This window comes from Mustela putorius, unplaced genomic scaffold (assembly GCF_011764305.1).
Source record: "Mustela putorius furo isolate JIRA1106 unplaced genomic scaffold, ASM1176430v1.1 tig00003962_pilon_pilon_pilon, whole genome shotgun sequence".
Classification (NCBI taxonomy): Eukaryota; Metazoa; Chordata; class Mammalia; order Carnivora; family Mustelidae; genus Mustela; species Mustela putorius.
This window is the reverse complement of record NW_025422106.1, coordinates 9554295-9573443: the sequence shown is the minus strand read 5'-3', so window position 1 is coordinate 9573443 and position 19149 is coordinate 9554295. Positions and strand designations below refer to the sequence as shown.

The window sequence follows — 19149 nt, the reverse complement described above, 5'->3', positions numbered from 1 at the left end:
GCTCTTTTAATAACAAAAGGGAAATTTCTATTATGTTGCTACTAAGAATCCAAACCAGCTGATTCCTGAGAAGTTAAGACTTCCTGGAAAAATTGCGTAGGACCCACCGTTTTAAGGTCTTCACAAACTTATTTGAGGAATGGAATAGGTGTTTCAGGCTCCGTGAGACTGACTGCTTGCGGCCTGTGGTTTGTAATTTTGAAGTTTCTAAAACACAGAAAAAAATACAGTGTAAATTCCATTGGCAGCGCAACACTCACAGTACCTTCTTCCCACCTCCCTGCCTTCCTCTTGCTTGTCCCCTTGGTGTCACTTATCCTCAGTTTCATGTAGGGATTCAGCTCATTCATTCCTACAAAAAGCTCTTATATCTTGAGTTGCCATCGGTTACCTCAATTAACGATCAGCTCCTCAAAAATGTTGGAGATGAGTAACATTTATAACTCCAGGGGAAACCACTTTGGCATTTTGTTTATATTTTCCAGATGAGTGATTTATGTATTTCCAGATGAGTGGGATAAAAAGAAATGGAATAAAATCTTTGCCCTCCTCCCATTGCCTTTAATATTCACACATTTCTCAATGCTGGCAAAGCTCTTTTTGTTAGTTTATATATTCCATTAATTTTTTTTCATTATATAACTAATATAGGCACATTGCAGAAAGTCTGGAGAATAGACAAAAAACAAAACTTCACTCACTTTCATATAACTCTGGCTAGCATTCTTGGGCAGTTTTCCCAGTGTATATGTTGGCTTTTAAAAATAGTTGTAGGCATTGGTATGATTGTCACCGTAATTATTCAGAAGAAGAAACTGAGACTGAGAGGTTAAATTGGATTGCTCAAGACTGAAAAGCCAGTACCCAGAAAAACCAAGACATTAATTTACTGAAAAAATATTTTTTCGTACACTACCATGTGCTATGGCTACATTGGTAAGCAAATTGTCTGTTGCTTCTATTCATCCCTTCTATTTACAACCTGGAGCTTTCACTGATAAAACTTACAGACTTCCCCAGATAAGCTTTACAAATAGTACTCCATGGACCTGAACTAAATCATCAGTGATTTCAGTTCTCATCTGTATCATGAAGAGAAGCTGAGGTTGTTGGGGTCATCACCAGCTTTGGACAGACATGTCACTAGGATGAGAACATAGTCTATATCACCTCTGTTAGGCATGGAAAGCTGGGCAGACTGCCTGTGGCTGAGGCCCAGTTTGGTTCTGCTTATGATCCTATAGGAGCAGTTAGGAGTAAGCTGACTGACACAAGCATTCATGCCAGCTTCAAGCTAGTGCTGGTAATGGTTATTCCTGGCAGAACAAAGCAAAAACATTTTTTTCTGACTTGAACATGAATTTGGCTGGTCATATTGTGCTTGAAAAGGATGCTGCTGGGACTTCCGGTTAAAGGCAGCTTATTGAACATATTCATTACATACTGCTCTCTCCCCAAATCTCACTAAACCAGAGCAAAGAGATTTAAAAAAAAAAAAAAGGAAACTACATGAATCTATAAAGACAAAGAGATGAGAAAGGAAACAAAAGCAAGTGAACTTTGGTAGCTGGAAAGCAGATGGACAGATGGATTTAGCAGACTTGAGAAAGTTGAATCCTAAGCCAGCAGTGGAGAAGGCTGAGAAGTAACCTGATTCACCCTTTGGGCACCACACACTGCTGGAAGTGGGGGATGAGTGTGGAGCTAAAATCAGGGATTTGGTAAAGTCAGTTTAAAAAGAAGTCAGACTTCTAGATCTCCTACTCTACTCTGTATAGCCAAATGCCCCTTCCCCACTCTAGAAAAAAAAAACCAAAAACTAGTGGCTTATTCTCTGAAAAACATAAAGACAGGTTTCTAGAGTGGGAGACATGGAGTAGAGTTAAAAATGGGGGTGGGAGGTGTAGTACTGTACCCCAAACAGGTGGATGAAATCAAAGTTTCCATGCAGATTATATCCCTTTCAGGCTCTCAGAACACTGGTACTCGGACTTATACCCTCCAGGAAGGACACTGGAAGAAACTTCCGGGGCCCTGACCAGACTAAGAAGAATTCACTTAAAGCTTTCTGACGTTGCTTTCATTGGTTTCTGAAAGAGAGGGCCATGCCAAATCACCCTAAAGTGAAGCTTATAGATAAAGAGCCCTGCCCACATGCTCAAAGCTCCCCAGCAGCTACTGAGCTCTCTTTTCTTAAATCTCCGTGAACAACGTCCGAAGATCACCAGTTAGATGTGAAAAGCATGTAACAGGAAAGAGGCCAAAACCAAATAAACAATAGAACAGTTTAGAGGAGAGACAATGCTGAGAGAAGAAACTATAAAATGAAACAAAGCCTATCATTAATAGCCTGAAGAGAAACAAAAGGCACTGCACTTTTGTGAAAAGGATAGCCTAAGAGAAACACTCAGAGAATTATAAAAGCACTGGCAGTTTAAAAATATACTACCAAAAACTGAAAAACCCAATAGAAGGCTTAGAAAATAAGGTTGCAGAAATCTCTTGAGAAAGAACATAAAGGGACACCAGGGTGGCTCGGTCATTAAATGGCTGCCTTAGACTCAGGTGATGATCCCAGGGTTCTGGGATAAAGCCCTGCATTGGGCCCCCTGCTTGGCAGAAAGCCTGCTTCTCCCTCTCCCACTCCCCCTGCTTGTGTTCCCTCTCTTACTGTGTCTCTTTCTGCTGAATAAATGAATAAAATCTTAAAAAAAAAAAAAAAAGCATAAGGACATGGGGATGGAAAGTAGAAGAGAAAAAGAAACATTAATGGGCTAATAACCTAGGAGGTTTGACATCAGGCTATGAGTCCAGTAGGAGGGAGCAAAGAAAAAGGGAGAAATACTTCTAAATAATTTTAAGAATATAATTTTAAGGGTATAGCTTCCTATACGGAAAGGGCTTGTCAGTTGCCCAGCACAACAGACAACAGTACACCCACACTAAGGCAGTGCATTTTTTTATATTATTCAGTATATTAAGAGGATGAGGGGTAGGATTTATAATTTGCATGTAAGAGGCAGGGAGGGGAAAAAGGGAAATCATCCTTCCTTAGTGAGGTGATGCCTCAAATTGAAGAAAAAAACCCCCAACAATTAGCAATATAAATATGTTATCCAGAGACATGAAGAAAATACCAAAGCAGATTTTAGAGTACTGAAGTTAAAAAAAAAAACAAAACTGAAAAACTTGACAGAGAAGAAAAAAAAAAGGTATCCTGTGAAACTTTTAGAATCAGAATGATATCAGACTTCTCAGTACTGAAAGCCAGAAAAGGACAAAGCAATACCTTTGAAACCTGAAAAAATTATTTCAACCAATTTCAACCAAGAATCCTATACTTATCTGAAAACTTTAAAAGTGGTGAGTAGAATAAATGCATTTTTAGACATTCACTGTACCCAAAAGTTAGCTCCCAAGAATCCTCTCTCAGGAAATTACTAGAGTAAGGACTCCACCAAAATGAAGGACTAACGAAGAAAAAATAAGACATGGGATACAAAAAGAAGCAATCCAATATTGGAGGGCAGCCAGAAGAATCCTCAGTATGGTGGTGAAAGGAGATCCTAGGGCACCAGCTGTGCGCCAGACCCATGCAGCCAGCAACCAGTCTAGGTGGGAACAGGTCAGAGGGCTCAGAGAGGCTTCCTTAAAAAAGTGCAGGTAAAACATTTGATTGGATTGAGAGAAAATTGACACAATTGAATAGCCTGGGGATTAATTATAGCCACACAGAAAACAAGCAAACATACAATGAAAAATGACAGCTAAGTACAGGGAGAATAAAAAGTTATGAAGGAAAGGAAAATAATCAAGAATTACATGATCATTATAACGTAGGCAATAAATATTGATCTTACTAAAATTACAGTGCAGATATATTGGGAGGACGAATGGTAGGAATTGTAATGTGTAAGAGGAAGGAGTGAAAAAGAGAAATCATCTTTTCTTGGGCAATGCCTCAAGTTAAAAAAAAAATTAGCAATACAAACATGTTCTGTAGAGATATGAAGAAAATATCAAAAGAACTGGTTAAAAGAATTGAGCCTTTGGGGAATAAAAAAATGGAGAATGGAAGGAATTTAATGCATTATTTTTTAATAATCTCTTTTTTAAAATAATAAAGCTCTTTTATTTCTTTGAGAGTGAGACAGCGCAAGTGGGAGGGAGAATCTGAAGCAGACTCTGTACTGAGCACAGAGCCTGATGTGGGGCTCAGTCCCACAACCACAAGACCATGACCTGAGCCAAAACCAGGAGTTAGACGCTTAGCTGACTGAGCCACTAGGCACCTCAAGTATAGATAATTCTTATCTACATTTTACAAGTGAGAAAAACTCAGTTTTAGAGAGGGTAGGTAATTGCTTAAGGTCACACAGCTAGTGAAGGTACAGTTGGAATTTGAGCCCAGCTGCTCACACTCTCATTAATTAATAAGATCATTCTCATTATAATCACACATAATATAAAATGAAGATTAAACTGAAAAAAAAAAACCCAACCCTGAGAACGACTACTACGGGTTGGGAAAGGGGCCCATGCAAATGTTAAATATTCTGGGCCTCCTCCATTCTGGGCACATGAAAGAATTTTTCTTCTTGGAACCCTGTGGTTGGCTGTAGCCATGTGGCCAGTTCTGGCCAATGAGTTTTGAATGTAAGTGCCTTACATAAAGTCCTGTCCATATGAGACATTCAAGAGTTTCATCTCCTTCTCCCACAGGTGCTGGCAGATATTTCTAGAGAAGGGTGATGACAACACAGGACAGCCCTCAGCTGCCCAGTGGTAGATATATAGCTTGTGTGAGAAATAAATATTTGGGGGGTCATTTGGTTACTGCAAAATGATGTAGCTCATCTTGACTGATTCAGGGTCTATACCGACACACTGAGCCATTGATATAGTGGCTTCTGTTCTGGCTTCTGTCTGCGTAGTTCAGGGCTCTGGTACAATGGCAGTTTTCTGGACTCCAAATGCAGTAATTCTTTAGCTTTCAAGTGCTTGGCACATAGGGAGTTTATATTATCCATATTGATATATCTAGCACCTGACACACGTAGGCTGTGTTTCAGTAAATGTTTGCCAGCTGAAAAATTAGATGATAAGTGAGAATCACTCCTGAAGGGCACTGCTGTGACTCATAATGTATGTTGGGGAATAAACCATGTGAACAATAAAGGCTGCTCAACATCTCCATTGAGTTTGCATCCCAGTACAGAACATGCAGATTAACTGTGGATTCTTCTTTAGCCAAAGTACAGAACTTAATGTGGGTTTTGGTATCTCCCATGTAGGGCTTTGGTAGTAAAAGGGTTGTTTAAGTATTACTTCTGCATTTGGAATATGCTATGTATTTACTGAGCATTCCAGGCTTATTATACTGGAGTCATTGATTACACTTTAATTCTAGGATGTATCAGTAAAGTGCTGAGGAGAAAAAGAGGCTCCATTCTTCATCTGGAAGAGCAATGGAAGGAAAATAGGATGGAGTTTGTGAAGTGCCTACACTATACCAGGTGATTTTAATGCATTATCTGATGTAATCCTCATAACAATCCTGAAAGATGTATACTATTATCTTGAATTTTTTCTGATGGTGAAGCTATGGCTCAGGGAAGCTATGGCTCCTTTTTCTCAGGGATACATATCTAGTAAGTAGTAGAACTGGGATTTGAAATAACAGTTGTAAAATTTGTATATGCACTCAACCACATAGATCTCAATGTAGTTGAGTATTTTATTTTACTTTATGTTTCAAGTTTTATTTAAATTCTAGTTAGTTAACATATAGTGTAATACTGGTTTCAGGAGTAGAATTCAGTGATTTTTCACTTACATACAGCACCTAGTACTAGGCACAAGTGCTCCCCTTTTACCCAACCCCCATCTAGCCCATCCCCTACCACCTGAGCAACTCTCAGTTTATTCTCTGTAGGTAAGAGTCTGTTTTCTGGCTTGCCTCCCTCTTATAGTTGAGTTTTTCAAATAACAATTTTGTAGTTTTTCTGTATGTAATACCTAATTATCCTTGGTTTATCATCTGAGACAGTAATGTTAAATTATCTTAGAAGTCGTTTTTTTGTTTTTTTTTTTTTTTTGTATGAGGTCATTTCCTTTAACTTGGAATATGGGTCAGCATTCCCAAAGTCTGTGCTAACTGAAAAAAGTTTTACAATGACTTTACAAATAAGTTTGGAAAATGCTTGGTTAACCAAATTCAAAATGTCTCTTTATTAGAGTCTTTAATATTGTAATGCCAATTTTACATTTCCAGAAAAGCAATATATAATGCAACATTTTCCAAACTTACTGACCAGAGACCCTTTTTCAGCTGGGTATCTTAAAAACCAAAATAACGGTTCAGGTACTGTTTAAGTGTTGAGTACATTTCAATATAAAAAATATTTTTTCTTTTTGGGAAGAATTAATATAAGAATTATGATTCTTAGAAATTAAGAATAAAGATGAACAAGGAAATAAAGTTCTACTTGTGCCTTACTTAAAACTTTCCTGACATTGTGTGCATATTTACATCCCTGTTGGGGAAGAGCCTTTTATACATGATAAAAGTTGAATGAAAACTATTGAAATAATTGTTCTGTCTAGATATTTGTTTCTTGATTATTAGATAGTAACCTAATAGTAATGGGGAGAGCATCTAAATCCTCAGTTGTGAAAACCCCTCATTTTCATGAATAGTTTTAGTTTTCCCCCCTTGGTAAAGACCAAACACAAAGTGGCTTATGAATTGCAAGGAATCATCTATTCAGTTGCTTTATTACCTTTCCCTGCCATATAAGAACCAACGGGCAGGGCAGGGCAATGATCGAGAGGCAGCAGAGAGAATGGAACCTGGATAATGCCTGGCGTGCTAAAATGAGCTCTGATAACAGAGAACTGAGTACACTCTGGTCAGTGTGGAGTCATTAAGGGCATGGTATGGGTAAAGTTTTCCTACAGATCTGGGAATGAAACCCACTTGGGTTTCCTTCTCAGCTTCTTCCATGCACATTTACATTTTCTAATGAGCTACTAATTAAAAGAATATTTTCTGATAGAAGGATTGCGATGCTTACATCAGATAAATTAGATTTTAAGCCAAAGATTATAATAAGAGATGAGGAAGGACATTATATCATATTTAAAGGATCTGTCCAACAAGAAGATCTAAGAATTTTAAATATCTATACCCCCAACAAGGGAGCAGCCAATGATCTAAACCAATTAATAACACATTGACAATAATACAATAATAGTAGGGGACATTAACACCCCCCCCACTGAAATGGACAGATCATCTAAGCAAAAGATTAACAAGGAAATAAAGGCTTTAAATGACACACTGGACCAGATGGACATCACAGATAGATTCAGAACATTCCATCTCAAAGCAACAGAATACACATTCTTCTCTAGTGCACGTGGAACATTCTCCAGAATAGATCACATCCTGGGTCACAATCAGGTCTCAACTGGTACCAAAAGATTGGGATCATTCCCTGTATATTTTCAGACCACAATGCTCTGAAGCTAGAACTCAATCACAAGAGGAAAGTTGGAAAGAACTCAAATACATGGAGGCTAACAGGCATCCTACAAAAGAATGAATGGGTCAACCAGGAAATTTGAAAAGATTGAAAAAATTCATGGAAACAAATAAAAATAAAAACACAACTGTTCAAAATCTTTGGGGCACAGCAAAGGCATTCCTGAGAGGAAAGTATACAGTGATAAAAGCCTTTCTCAAGAAACAAGAAAGGTTTCAAGTACACAGCCTAACCCTATACCAAAAGGAGCTGGAGAAAGAACAGCAAAGAAAGCCTGAACTCAGCATAAGAAAACTCATAAAGATCAGAGCAGAAATTAATGAAATAGAGACCAAAAGAACAGGAGAACAGCTCAATGAAACTAGGAGCTGGTCCATTGAAAGAATTAGTAAGATTGATAAACCCCTGGCCAGACTTACCAAAAGGAAAAGAGAAAGGGCCCCAATTAATAAAATCATGAATGAGGGGTGCCTGGGTGGCGCAGTTGGTTAAGCAACTGCCTTCGGCTCAGGTCACGGTCCCAGAGTCCCAGGATCGAGTCCCGCATCAGGCTCCCAGCTCCATGGGGAGTCTGCTTCTCCCTCTGACCTTCTTGCCTCTCATGCTCTCTCTCACTGTCTCTCTCTCTCAAATAAGTAAATAAGATCTTAAAAAAAAATCATGAATGAAAGAGGACAGATCACAACCAACACCAAAGAAATACAAACAATTGTAAGAACATATTATGAGCAACTATACGTCAGCAAAGTTGACAATCTGGAAGAAATTGGTGCATTCCTAGAGACATATAAACTACCAAAACTGAACCGGGAAGAAACAGAAAACCTGAACAGACCCATAACCAGTAAGCAAAGTTGACAATCTGGAAGAAATTGGTGCTTTCCTAGAGACATATAAACTACCAAAACTGAACCAGGAAGAAACAGAAAACCTGAACAGACCCATAACCAATAAGGAGATTGAAGCAGTCATCAAAAATCTTCCAACAAACAAGAGCCCAGAGCCAGACAGCTTTCTAGAGGAATTCTATCAAACATTTAAAGAAGAATTAATACCTATTCTCCTGAAACTATTCCAAAAAATAGAAATGGAAGGAAAACTTCCAAACTCATTTTATGAGGCCAACATTAGCTTGATCCCCAAACCAAAGACTCTATCAAAAAAGAGAATTATAGACCAATATCCTTGATGAACATGGATGCAAAAATTCTCACCAAAATATTAGCCAATAGGATCCAATAGTACATTAAAGGGATTATTCACCATGACCAAGTGGGATGTAGTCCTGGGCTGCAAGGAAGGTTCAAAATCCACAAATCAATCGATGTAATACATTAATAAAAGAAAGAACAAGAACCATTTGATACTCTCAATAGATGCTGAAAAAGCATTTGACAAAGTACAGATTCCTTTCTTGATCAAAACTCTTCACAGTGTAGCAATAGAGGGTACATACCTCAATATCATCAAAGCCACCTATGAAAAACCCACAGTGAATATCATTCCTAATGGGGAAAAACAGAGAGCTTCTCCCCTAAGGTCAGGAACATGGTAGGGGATGTCCACTATCACCATTGCTATTCAACATAGTACTAGAATCACACAACAAAAAGAAATAAAAGGCATCTGAATTGGCAAAGAAGTCAAACTCTCACTTTTTGCAGAAGATATGATACTTTATGTGGAAAACCCATAACACTCCACTGTAAAACTGCTAGAACTCATACAGGAATTCAGTAAAGTGTCAGAATATAAAATCAATCCTCAAAAATCAGTTGCATTTCTATACATCAACAGCAAGACAGAAGAAGGAGAAATTAAGGAGTCAATCCCATTTATAATTGCACCCTAAACCATAGGATACCTAGAATAAACCTAACCAAAGAGGCAAAGAACCTGTACTCAGAAAACTATAAAGTATTCATGAAAGAAATTAAGGAAGACACAAAGAAATGGAAAAATGTTCCATGCTCATGGATTGAAAGAAAAAATACTGTGAAAATGTCCATGCTACCTAAAACAATCTATACATTTAATGGAATCCCTATCAAAATACCATCAATTTTTTCCAAAGAAATGAAACAATCCTAAAATTCATATGAAGCCAGAAAAGACCCCGAATAGCCAGAGGAATGTTGAAAAAGAAAGCCAAAGTTGGTGGCATCACAATTCCAGACTTCAAGGTCTATTATAAAGCTGTAATCATCAAGATGGTACGGTACTGACACAAAAACAGACACACAGATCAATGGAACAAATAGAGAGCCCAGAAACAGACCTTCAACTCTATGGTCAACTAATCTTTGACAAAGCAGGAAAGAATGTCCAATGGAAAAAAGACTGTCTCTTCAACAAATGGTGTTGGAAAAATTGGACAGCCAAATGTGGAAGAACGAAACTGGACCATTTCCTTACACCAGACAGAAAAAATAGACTCAGAATGGATGAAAGACCTCAATATGAGACAGGAATCCATCAAATCCTTGAGAAGAACAAAGGCAGCAACCTCTTCGACCTCAGCCACAGCAAAATCTTCCTAGAAACAATGCCAAAGGCAAAGGGAAGCAAGGACAAAAATGAACTATTGGGACTTCATCAAGATCAAAAGCTTTTGCACAGCAAAAGAAATAGTCAACAGAACCAAAGGACAACTGACAGAATAGAAGATAGTCACAAATGACATATCAGATAAAGGGCTAGTATCCAAAATCTATAAAGAATTTATCAAACTCAACACCCAAGGAATAATCCAGTCAAGAAATGGGCAGAAGACATGAACAGACATTTCTGCAAAGAAATGGCCAACAGACACATGAAAAAGTGCTCAATATCACACTTGGATCAGGGAAATAAAAATCAAAGCCACAATGAGATACCACCTCACACCAGTCAGAATCGCTTAAATTAACAAGTCAGGAAATGACAGATGCTGGTGAGGATGCAGAGAAAGGGGATCCCTCCTACATTGTTGGTGGGAATGCAGGCTGGTGCAGCCACTCTGGAAAACAGCATGGAGGTTCCTCAAAAAGTTGAAAATAGAGCTACCCTAAGACCCAGCAATTGCACAACTGTGTATTTACCCTAAAGATACAAATGTAGTGACCCAAAGTGGCATGTACACCCAAATGTTTATAGCAGCAATGTCCACAATAGCCAAACTATGGAAAGAACCTAGATGTCCATCAACAGATGAACAGATAAAGAAGATGTGGTATACACACACACACACACACACACACACACAATGGAATACCATGCAGCCATCAAAAGAAATGAAATCTTGCGATTTGCAACAGCATGGATGGAACTAGAGGGTATTAGGCTAAGCAAAATAAGTTAGTCAGAGAAAGAATTATCATCTGATCTTTCTGATATGAGGAATTAGAGGCATGGCCAAGGGTTGTGGGTGTAGGAAGGGAAAAATGAAACAAGATGGGATTGGGAGGGAGACAAACCATAAGAGACTCATAATCTCACAAAACAAATTGATGGTTGCTGGGGTTGGGAGGGGTAGGGATAGGGTGGTTGGACATTGGGGAAGGTACAGGCTGTGGTGAGTGCTGTGAAATGTGTAAACCTAATGATTCACAGACTTGTACCCTTGGGGCAAATAATACATTATATGTTAATAAAAATTTTTTAAAAAAGAATATTTTCTTGAAAACACTTGTCCCCCTTTCTAGCTATGCCCAACACTTCTGAAGAGCTCTGTTGTTATAGCTATACAGTAGGGACCAACTGTTTGCTAATACCAAGTATAATTTTTTTATACCTAGTTCAAACTCAGCTAGCATCTCATAGTTTCATGGATTTCTTACCTAGTTGGGCCTAGCAGTGCCCTGCCTCTAGAGAGTGCAGTGCAGTTGGGATCTGATGGGTGAAGGAACATGGCAAATGAAAACTTTATGGAGGCTTTAATTCTCCAAATAAAGCTAAGTGCCTATTCCATGAATCATTTCACAGATCAGAAGCCTGACCCTGTCCCATCTGAATAGCCCACATAGAAGAGAAGTTTTTGAAAGCCTCTCAGAGATCTTCTGAGTATGGTTGGCTAGGTCTAAAGATGTCTCCTGAACAGTAGTACAGGGGAAGATTAAAATTAGGGTGAGAACAAAACCTAGTGCCTAGTCCCAGTGTTCAGGGCAGGACAGAAATGAGGTATGGCAGGAAGAGTGCACTTAGAGATAGAAAAACCTAGGTCAGAATCCTGATTGTGTCTTTTCCTGGCTTTGTGACCCTGGTCAAGTCACTTAGCCTTAGTGGTGATTGCTAAAAACGCAGATGAAAAATACAGTGGATGTGAAACTGCATTGCCAACTTCCTGCAAATATGACAAGAAGATTTCTTGTTACTGTAAAAATTGGCTAAACTTCCTCAGGGATGCTCATGGAATTTTCCTTGGGGCTGAAAAGTTCATGGGTGAATATCCCAAAGACCCAGCACACTAAGGAATTTTGTGAAGGGACAATTCAAAGGGAAGGGAACTAGTGGCAGCTGCTGTTTCACTTGAGCTTTTTTTTTTTTTTCCCCCAAACTGTTTGCAAGGAGAGAGGGTGAGAGTGAAAGAGAACAAGGGAGTGAGAGAGGGAAGTCTCTTCTGAAGGGTTAAAGCAAGATAGTGCTGTAAAGTGATTCCAGATGTACAAATATTAATATCTCTCTCTCCCTGATGAATGAGAAGGTATGACCCAGTTAGGAAACTGCTAACATTACCGGCGCCACCGAGACCTCAGTCGATGGCCCAGCGCAGATTTTTATCCTTACCTCGGCAATTGTAATGCTGATGAAGGGCTCGGACTTGTTGCAGCAGACCTTCCAAAACTTCACTCTGTCCCTTGTGTCTGGGCTCTCTGTCGTCATAGTCTTTCCAGTCTATTGAACAAAAGAAACAAACAATGAAATTTCAGTGTTGGGGAGGCCTCTCCCCTGAGGCCCAGCCTCAGGAGCTGGGTTCTGTTCACACCTTCCGGATTCTGGATCAGCACCTAGCACTTGCACAGCTGGTAGGCAGTGCCAAGAGTTTGGGACTGCCATTGTTCGGGGCCCTGTGCAAAATAGCAACTGTGGTTGGTTTTTTTGTGTTGGGCAATTGTAGGGCAAGAGAAAGTAGTAACTGAAGGCCAAAAGAAAACAGGGATTCTTGGAGTCCAGTTTCCCCTCCCCAGCTCCTTACCCTCCTTCTCAGCATCCTGGGTCCTAATCCGCTCCCCTCCATCTCTCCACTCAGCACCCCAAATCACAACTAGATTTCCACAGTAGGAAAGAAAGGGGTGGGAATGTGCAGACTAGATGAAATCCACAGTTCCAATGCTTTTATTGTAGGTTTCACACTTTTGGCCAAATTGACATTTCTTTCCAAGGAAAGAGCCCATGTCAGATGCCAAGAAATGGAAATCTACATTTTGCTCTAATGAATGTCTGCTTTGGTTAGCTGGCACAGCAACCCCTGCACATACTCCCGAGCCACCAACCACCCTGTCTGCTCAGTCTCTAAATATACAGTATTAGCTTACATGGCAAATTTAAATTGCAATACCCACTGAGATTTTTCTCCCCCTTCTATTTTCATTCCATTTGGCTATAATGATATCAAGAGTAATAACCCATATGGGACTAATGTCAAGATTGTAATTCTGCTGTCTCCAACTCTGGGTTTTTGTGTTTTGTTTTGTTTTGTCTTTTTTTTCAGCAGGTCTGTCACTTTATAGTCCATCCTTTCTTCTATCTGTCCCCACCTCGTTTTACTCTCTGAACCTTTTAAAAGCAATAACTTAAAACACTTCTTGGTTGAAATGCTTTCTCTAAAAATTCTAGCCATTCTTTTCTAGTAAAGCCAGTTAGTTCATGAGTATATCTGAGGCTTAAATTTTAACTGAACCAGTTTCAAATTCCCCTCCCCCCAGATTTATTTTAAAATATGGAATCTCCCTTGCTCAGAAACTTAGGCAGATGTCCTGATGGTTAAAGTTAGGTAAAAACATCACTCATTGGTTCATCCACGGCCTAACAGTCCCTCACAGTTAGAAAGAGTTGTGTTCTTTAGAACAGCTATTAGAAAGAACGGGTTCTGGAGTCAGATAAAGCTGGGTATGAACTCTGGCTCTTTGGGCTTCTGGCTCTGTGTCTGTAAGGCACAAAACTTACAGGACCACTACTCTGTAATGTGAAGAATGAACATAGTATCTACCTTACAGGATTTTTTGTGAGGATGAAATGAGAGGTTTATTAGATATCCAGCACGATATGATGTAAATCGTTAAGTTAAAAAAAGAAGGGAGTTCACTGATGAAGAGTGAGCTTCTTGAGTAGTGAGTATGGAAACATCATTTCTAATCCTGTAAGAAGGACGCCTCAGAGATGTTCGAATCCTTCCTCTTTCCTCCCCTCCCCCAGGTACTCGTCTCCATTTCACCTCTTAGAACACTGAGTCCCAGAGAGAACCATTCCCGTTCTACGTCACTCAGCTTGTCTGGGGCAGAGCCAAGACCATAATACAGTCTCAGGGCCTTCCATGTAGTGCCTGTTTCCTTATACTGTAGACACGTTTTGCTTTGTTTTGTTTCTTTTGGGAAAGAGGGTCAGGGCTTGGTTGGAGTTTGTGTGGTGTGGCTTAGTTGTGGTCAACTCTGGAGACAGGGAATTGGCATAGGTGCCTTCTGTAGACTCTGTTCTTTGTGGGCAGAAACCGTGACTTAATTTCTCTTTGCCTCAGGTTTCTTCTCTGTAAAGTGAGTTTTTGAGTATTTTTTAAAGGTTGTTTGAGGTTTAAAAACATCATGTGAGTAAAGCACCATCTGGGCACATCAGGGACACTCATTAAATGTTGGTGAGGCTTTGTGAATAGAAGGATGGAGTTCAGGTAGCCTGGCCTAGGAAAGGTGCTTTTACTGGGAAATTTGGAAATGTCTGAGGAATCAAACTCCAAGTGATTTTCCGTCTTATCTGTAGCATGATCATAAATGCTATCATGGATTCCCAAAGGCCATTTTTTGAGTTTGTTCCCTCAGTTGGGTGAATGCATCTTTAGTGCTCATGATAAGAGGAGTAATGTTTGCTTGAGTAAGACTTCTGGGTGGCTGAGTTCTTATGTGGCCCTGCACATGCTAATACATTCTAATGAGTGTTAATACTGCCATCAATGCAAGGGGACATGAAATAGAGCTGGCTCTTTCAGCTGAGCCCTATGACATCAGAGGCGAGCTCAAGCTGACGACTTTATGATACATTTGAAAATTGCTAATGCTAAATTGCAGCCCAAGTGAGCACTGGACATGATGCCAAGGTTTTTGGAAAGAATGAGTTTTTCTCGTAGATGTTTGGAAGGTTCTGACGACTACATAAAATAGGAGACTTTAGGGATGAGGGAGAAAATTGAAAATATATTAAGAAATCAGGAACCTGACAGGAATAAACTTAGTGTGGAAGGAAAAGAGCAGATTGTGCCACATAATACAGTTCACTGTTCTGGTAATGAGACACTTCGATTGCAACACAATGCAGAGCTTACATTCACTGGTGATATCAGGGCTTTCCTGATCGTAACTCAGACAAGCCTGTCTGGGTCCTTTTCTCTTATTATGTACCATACCATATAACATAAGTCTATAAAAACACATTAAGGCCTTTTGTAAAAATATTTTTAAAAAAAAGGTTTTATAGCTTACTGGAACATATTACCAAATTTCCCATTACTCTGTCATGTTAGAATATATTGTCCTCTAGTAAATATCTGAATACTGATATATGCTGCATCACAACATCATGCTCTGTTTATAAATAGAGCTTCAGTGTTTTTATATTGTTCTTTTCCAAGTGATATGGCATGTCTGCAGCAACTATAATGACATGTTTGGATTTTAGTTATTTGCCAGATACCCCTACTAGTCAAATGGGCCATGTTAGAAAGTATTGGCAGTTGCTTTGTTAATTAGCAAGTAATAAGTGACTCTTCCCAGTCCTGGAAGACTGTTCTTGTCATTCTGGAGAAAGCCCTTGCAATAGGCTGTGAGGGAGAGTGTCTGATTAAAATCTGAAGTTTATAGAGTATCTGATGCTTATAAGTAAATGTATCCATATGCAGATCAGAATTTACATTTGGAGAGGGAAATTTTCCCCTGTCCCACCTTCAGGTCAACCAACACAAATCATTTTTTTTTTCCCTTTTCTATCCCTACTATCCCTTCATCAATAATATATACATTTTTTTTCTCCCTAGAATGAGATAGTTTCCCTTAGTATCTTACTCTTGCAATATTTTTAGTTTGTGTTTCTGATGTCTTTAATAAGAAGGATGTCCAAATAAGACTGGAATAATTAAATTATCAAATGCCCATGGGACTCAGGGGCTTTAGAGATCTTAGGTGTCCAGAGCCCTGTATCACCTGGTGTGAATCCACCAGAAACGGTAGACATGAACGGTTGGTTGGCTGGCTGGCTGGCTGGCTCTTAGCCCATTTGTCTGCCGGATAGCAGGGCACTAATTCCCACAGCATAGGAGACATGGCATGGGCTCGATGGGTTTAGGCTTGAATACTGGCTCAGCCACATACAAGAGTTGTGACCTTGGGCAAGGCAACATCCTCTCTGAGTCCCAATTTCCTTATTAATAGAGGAGGAGGATAGCATAGCGGTTAAGGACAAGGGCCGTAGGGTTTTGGCCCGACTTCAGTGCTTGCTGATTTTGTGATGTTTGGCTCTATGTATGTATGTGCCTCTATGTGAATAGCTCCCTTACCAGTAAAATGGGACTACTAATAAAAACCACCTCAGTGGGTCTGTTATGATGATTAAATGAGTCTATCTATATAAAGTTCTTAGATTACTGCCCAGCAGGTAATAGCTTATGTTGGCTCTGATGTTCAGAGTGATGCAGACAATGAATCAGTGGTGGTGCTTATCCATAAGACAGGAACAGTCATGAAGGACTCATGTGAGGATTCAGTGAGACACTGATGAAAGCCCGTAACATGCCACCTGATTCATGGTTGATTCTAGGAAAAGAGCTGTTATAAAACATGAAAAGTACATAAATATATACAAAAGAAAACTGAAGAGCCCACAATCTTATAACCCAAATATCCACTGTCAAAGTTGATAGTTATGTGCAGACAGGCCTATCTAATAATAATCAAACTCACAGCTTAACTATGTGAAAAAATTTTGCATTATGTTTTTACCTAAAACCTAAAAAGTAAGAATTTCTTCCATACAATGCAATTTTTTAAACACCATTTTTAGTGGTTGCATTTTGTTCTATAATGCCACTGAGTTAATATTGGATATTTGTTCTCCCTTGTATACATGGATACACTGCAACAGTGTGGATATTTGTCCATAATTATTTGCCTGTGTTTGTTTCCTTAGGTTAGATTCTTAGATGTGTAATTATGGGGTAAAATAAATGACGGTTCCAATTATGGCAAGTTGTGTCCCACAAAAGATGTAGCAGTTTGCACTCTTATAAAAAGCACATGATACCATTTTGAACTATCACATTCATGAAGGTTTTTTAAAAAATGAAAACAAATTCAGAGCAATAGGCTCACTATGTAGAAAATCTATCATATGGTATATCTAGAGACATTTCTTCTGGTTGATTAAATTTTCTGGTTATAGAGGCTACTAAATATACCAGACATAAATTATTAATCTTCAAATAATTAGAAGAGACTTTTGCTGGGGTTCTCAGCCACCACTACAATGTTATATATTATATTTGTAGCAGAGTGTGGAAGAGTGCCTGTTAGTAAGAAAGCATTTTCTTTGGACAGAATGTCAGATAAGTAAGATTTGCTCTATCTCATTCTCCTATCAGTTTGATGTGGGTGAGGAGGTGAGAGCAGAGCTAGAACGGGCCAGCCGCTCCTGCCGTGTCATTCACAGCATCTCCACAAAAGCCTTGGGAAAGGAAGGACTGGACTCATTCTACAGATTCAGAATTTAAGGAACTTTTGAAAGCCACACAACTACTAAAAAGGTATCATGGGTATCAAATTTGGTCTTGCTGGTTCCAGATTCCCTCTCTTTTAATTCCAGAGTTGCATTTCTGTAGAGGAGTTATTCTTTACATGGCCCAGATGCTACTCTGTTGAAGTCTTGTCAGTCCCAAGCATTGGGGAGAGGGAATGGCAATGGTACCCTGAGGATGGGTGGAGGGGGAGTTGGAGCCTGTGGCCAGGCTTGAGCGAGTTCACAGCTACCACCTACTAGAAGGCGAGGCACATGCCGGTACGGTGGTCTGAGCAGGTCCCCATCCTTTCATGTTATAAGCTGAGACTTGAACGAAATACTGTTGGCCCTGAAAAGTATCAAATAGAGAGAAGGTATGCATTAGGAATTGTACTGAATCACTTTTACTTTAGAAGCAGATTCTTCTGTCTGATTAATAACTCATTGATCCACTGGGAAATCCACTAGCCATGCTTTAGCTTTCTACCTTTTCCTGACTATTACATTTATGTGTATAAACAAAGATGTGTACATACACATCTTTGGGGTGCCCTCAGTCTCTGTGAGCTTTCTTTTTTCAAAAATTGGAATGTCATAATTACCTTTCCTCCTCCCACTAAATTATACACTAATTATTAAAAGTCACACACAGGTCTGCCAGATTTGCCCATAACAGCAGTTCCTTGCCTCTTTCTCCTTATTTTCCCCTCTCCAGAGGCAGTCGCCATTACTTTTATTATCTGATCAACTTGCTTTTAAAATTAACAATTTACACTGAACATCTTTTCTGATTAGTACATCAAAGATCTGGTTCATTCTTTTAGTGGCTGCATAGTACTTCACTGTGGGCAAATGCCGTTATTTAACCAGCCCCCCTCTGGTGAGCATTAAGATTGTTTCCACATTTTGTGCCACAGTAAATAATGCTGCAATGAATATCTTTACTCAGCTATTAAAACTTTCCAAATCATTCTTTGATTTCATTTCAATTTTAAAGCCATCTTTAAAACAATGGCTTACATTGTTTAATGTTTTATGACTCTAAAAATTTAGGAGTTTTTTTTGTTGTTGTTTACTTAAAATCTTTTCAGATGTTTTGTATGATTTTTTATTTTTGCTTTGAGAAGTTATTTTCTCCCCAGTGAACCGAAAGAGGCATTTTTGAAGCCAGCATTTGATAAAACATTGCTTGTGAAAATTGTAAAATAGCGTTTGAGGTGAAAAACAAAACAAAACAAAAAAACAAAAAACCACCACTTCTTTGTAGAGCTTTTGCTAGAAATTTTAATAATGTTGGCCTTACCGTATTATAAAGTTATTTTTTTAACATTAAAAATAGGTTTCTAGGTACTTCGAGGTTATGGCGATTCTACAGAAGTGTCAGTCTCCTCCTAGGCTTTTATATGATTAGGATGGTGTCTGAATTGCTCTCATTGGACGACGAAATGGAAAAACTTAATCCCTATAAAAATTAGTTCAAATATTAGAGAGACTCACTGCAGAGAGTTTTCCATTTTTATCACAATATCACTTTTTCTTTTAAGCAAAGGAAATTCCCTGGGGTTCTCTTCTGGCCCTCTTCCTTCATGTGAGCTATAGGGTTGGGAATCAAGTCTTCTGCTGATAGCATCTCTTGGGGGCCACCCACTCAGGG

General features: G+C 39.0%; 1 protein-coding gene across 1 annotated transcript in view; it reads right to left on the bottom strand.

The window, feature by feature from the left end:
• The window catches only part of ANKFN1 (ankyrin repeat and fibronectin type III domain containing 1), a 251754-nt gene that overhangs the window by 54012 nt on the left and 178593 nt on the right, over positions 1-19149 (bottom strand). The window contains exons 8-10 of the mRNA XM_004747354.3: positions 17754-17844; positions 12312-12419; positions 108-207 (exon numbers count right to left, since the gene is read on the bottom strand). Of these exons, the coding sequence (XP_004747411.3) occupies positions 108-207; positions 12312-12419; positions 17754-17844 (299 nt within the window). The remainder of the gene's footprint in view (positions 1-107; positions 208-12311; positions 12420-17753; positions 17845-19149) is intronic.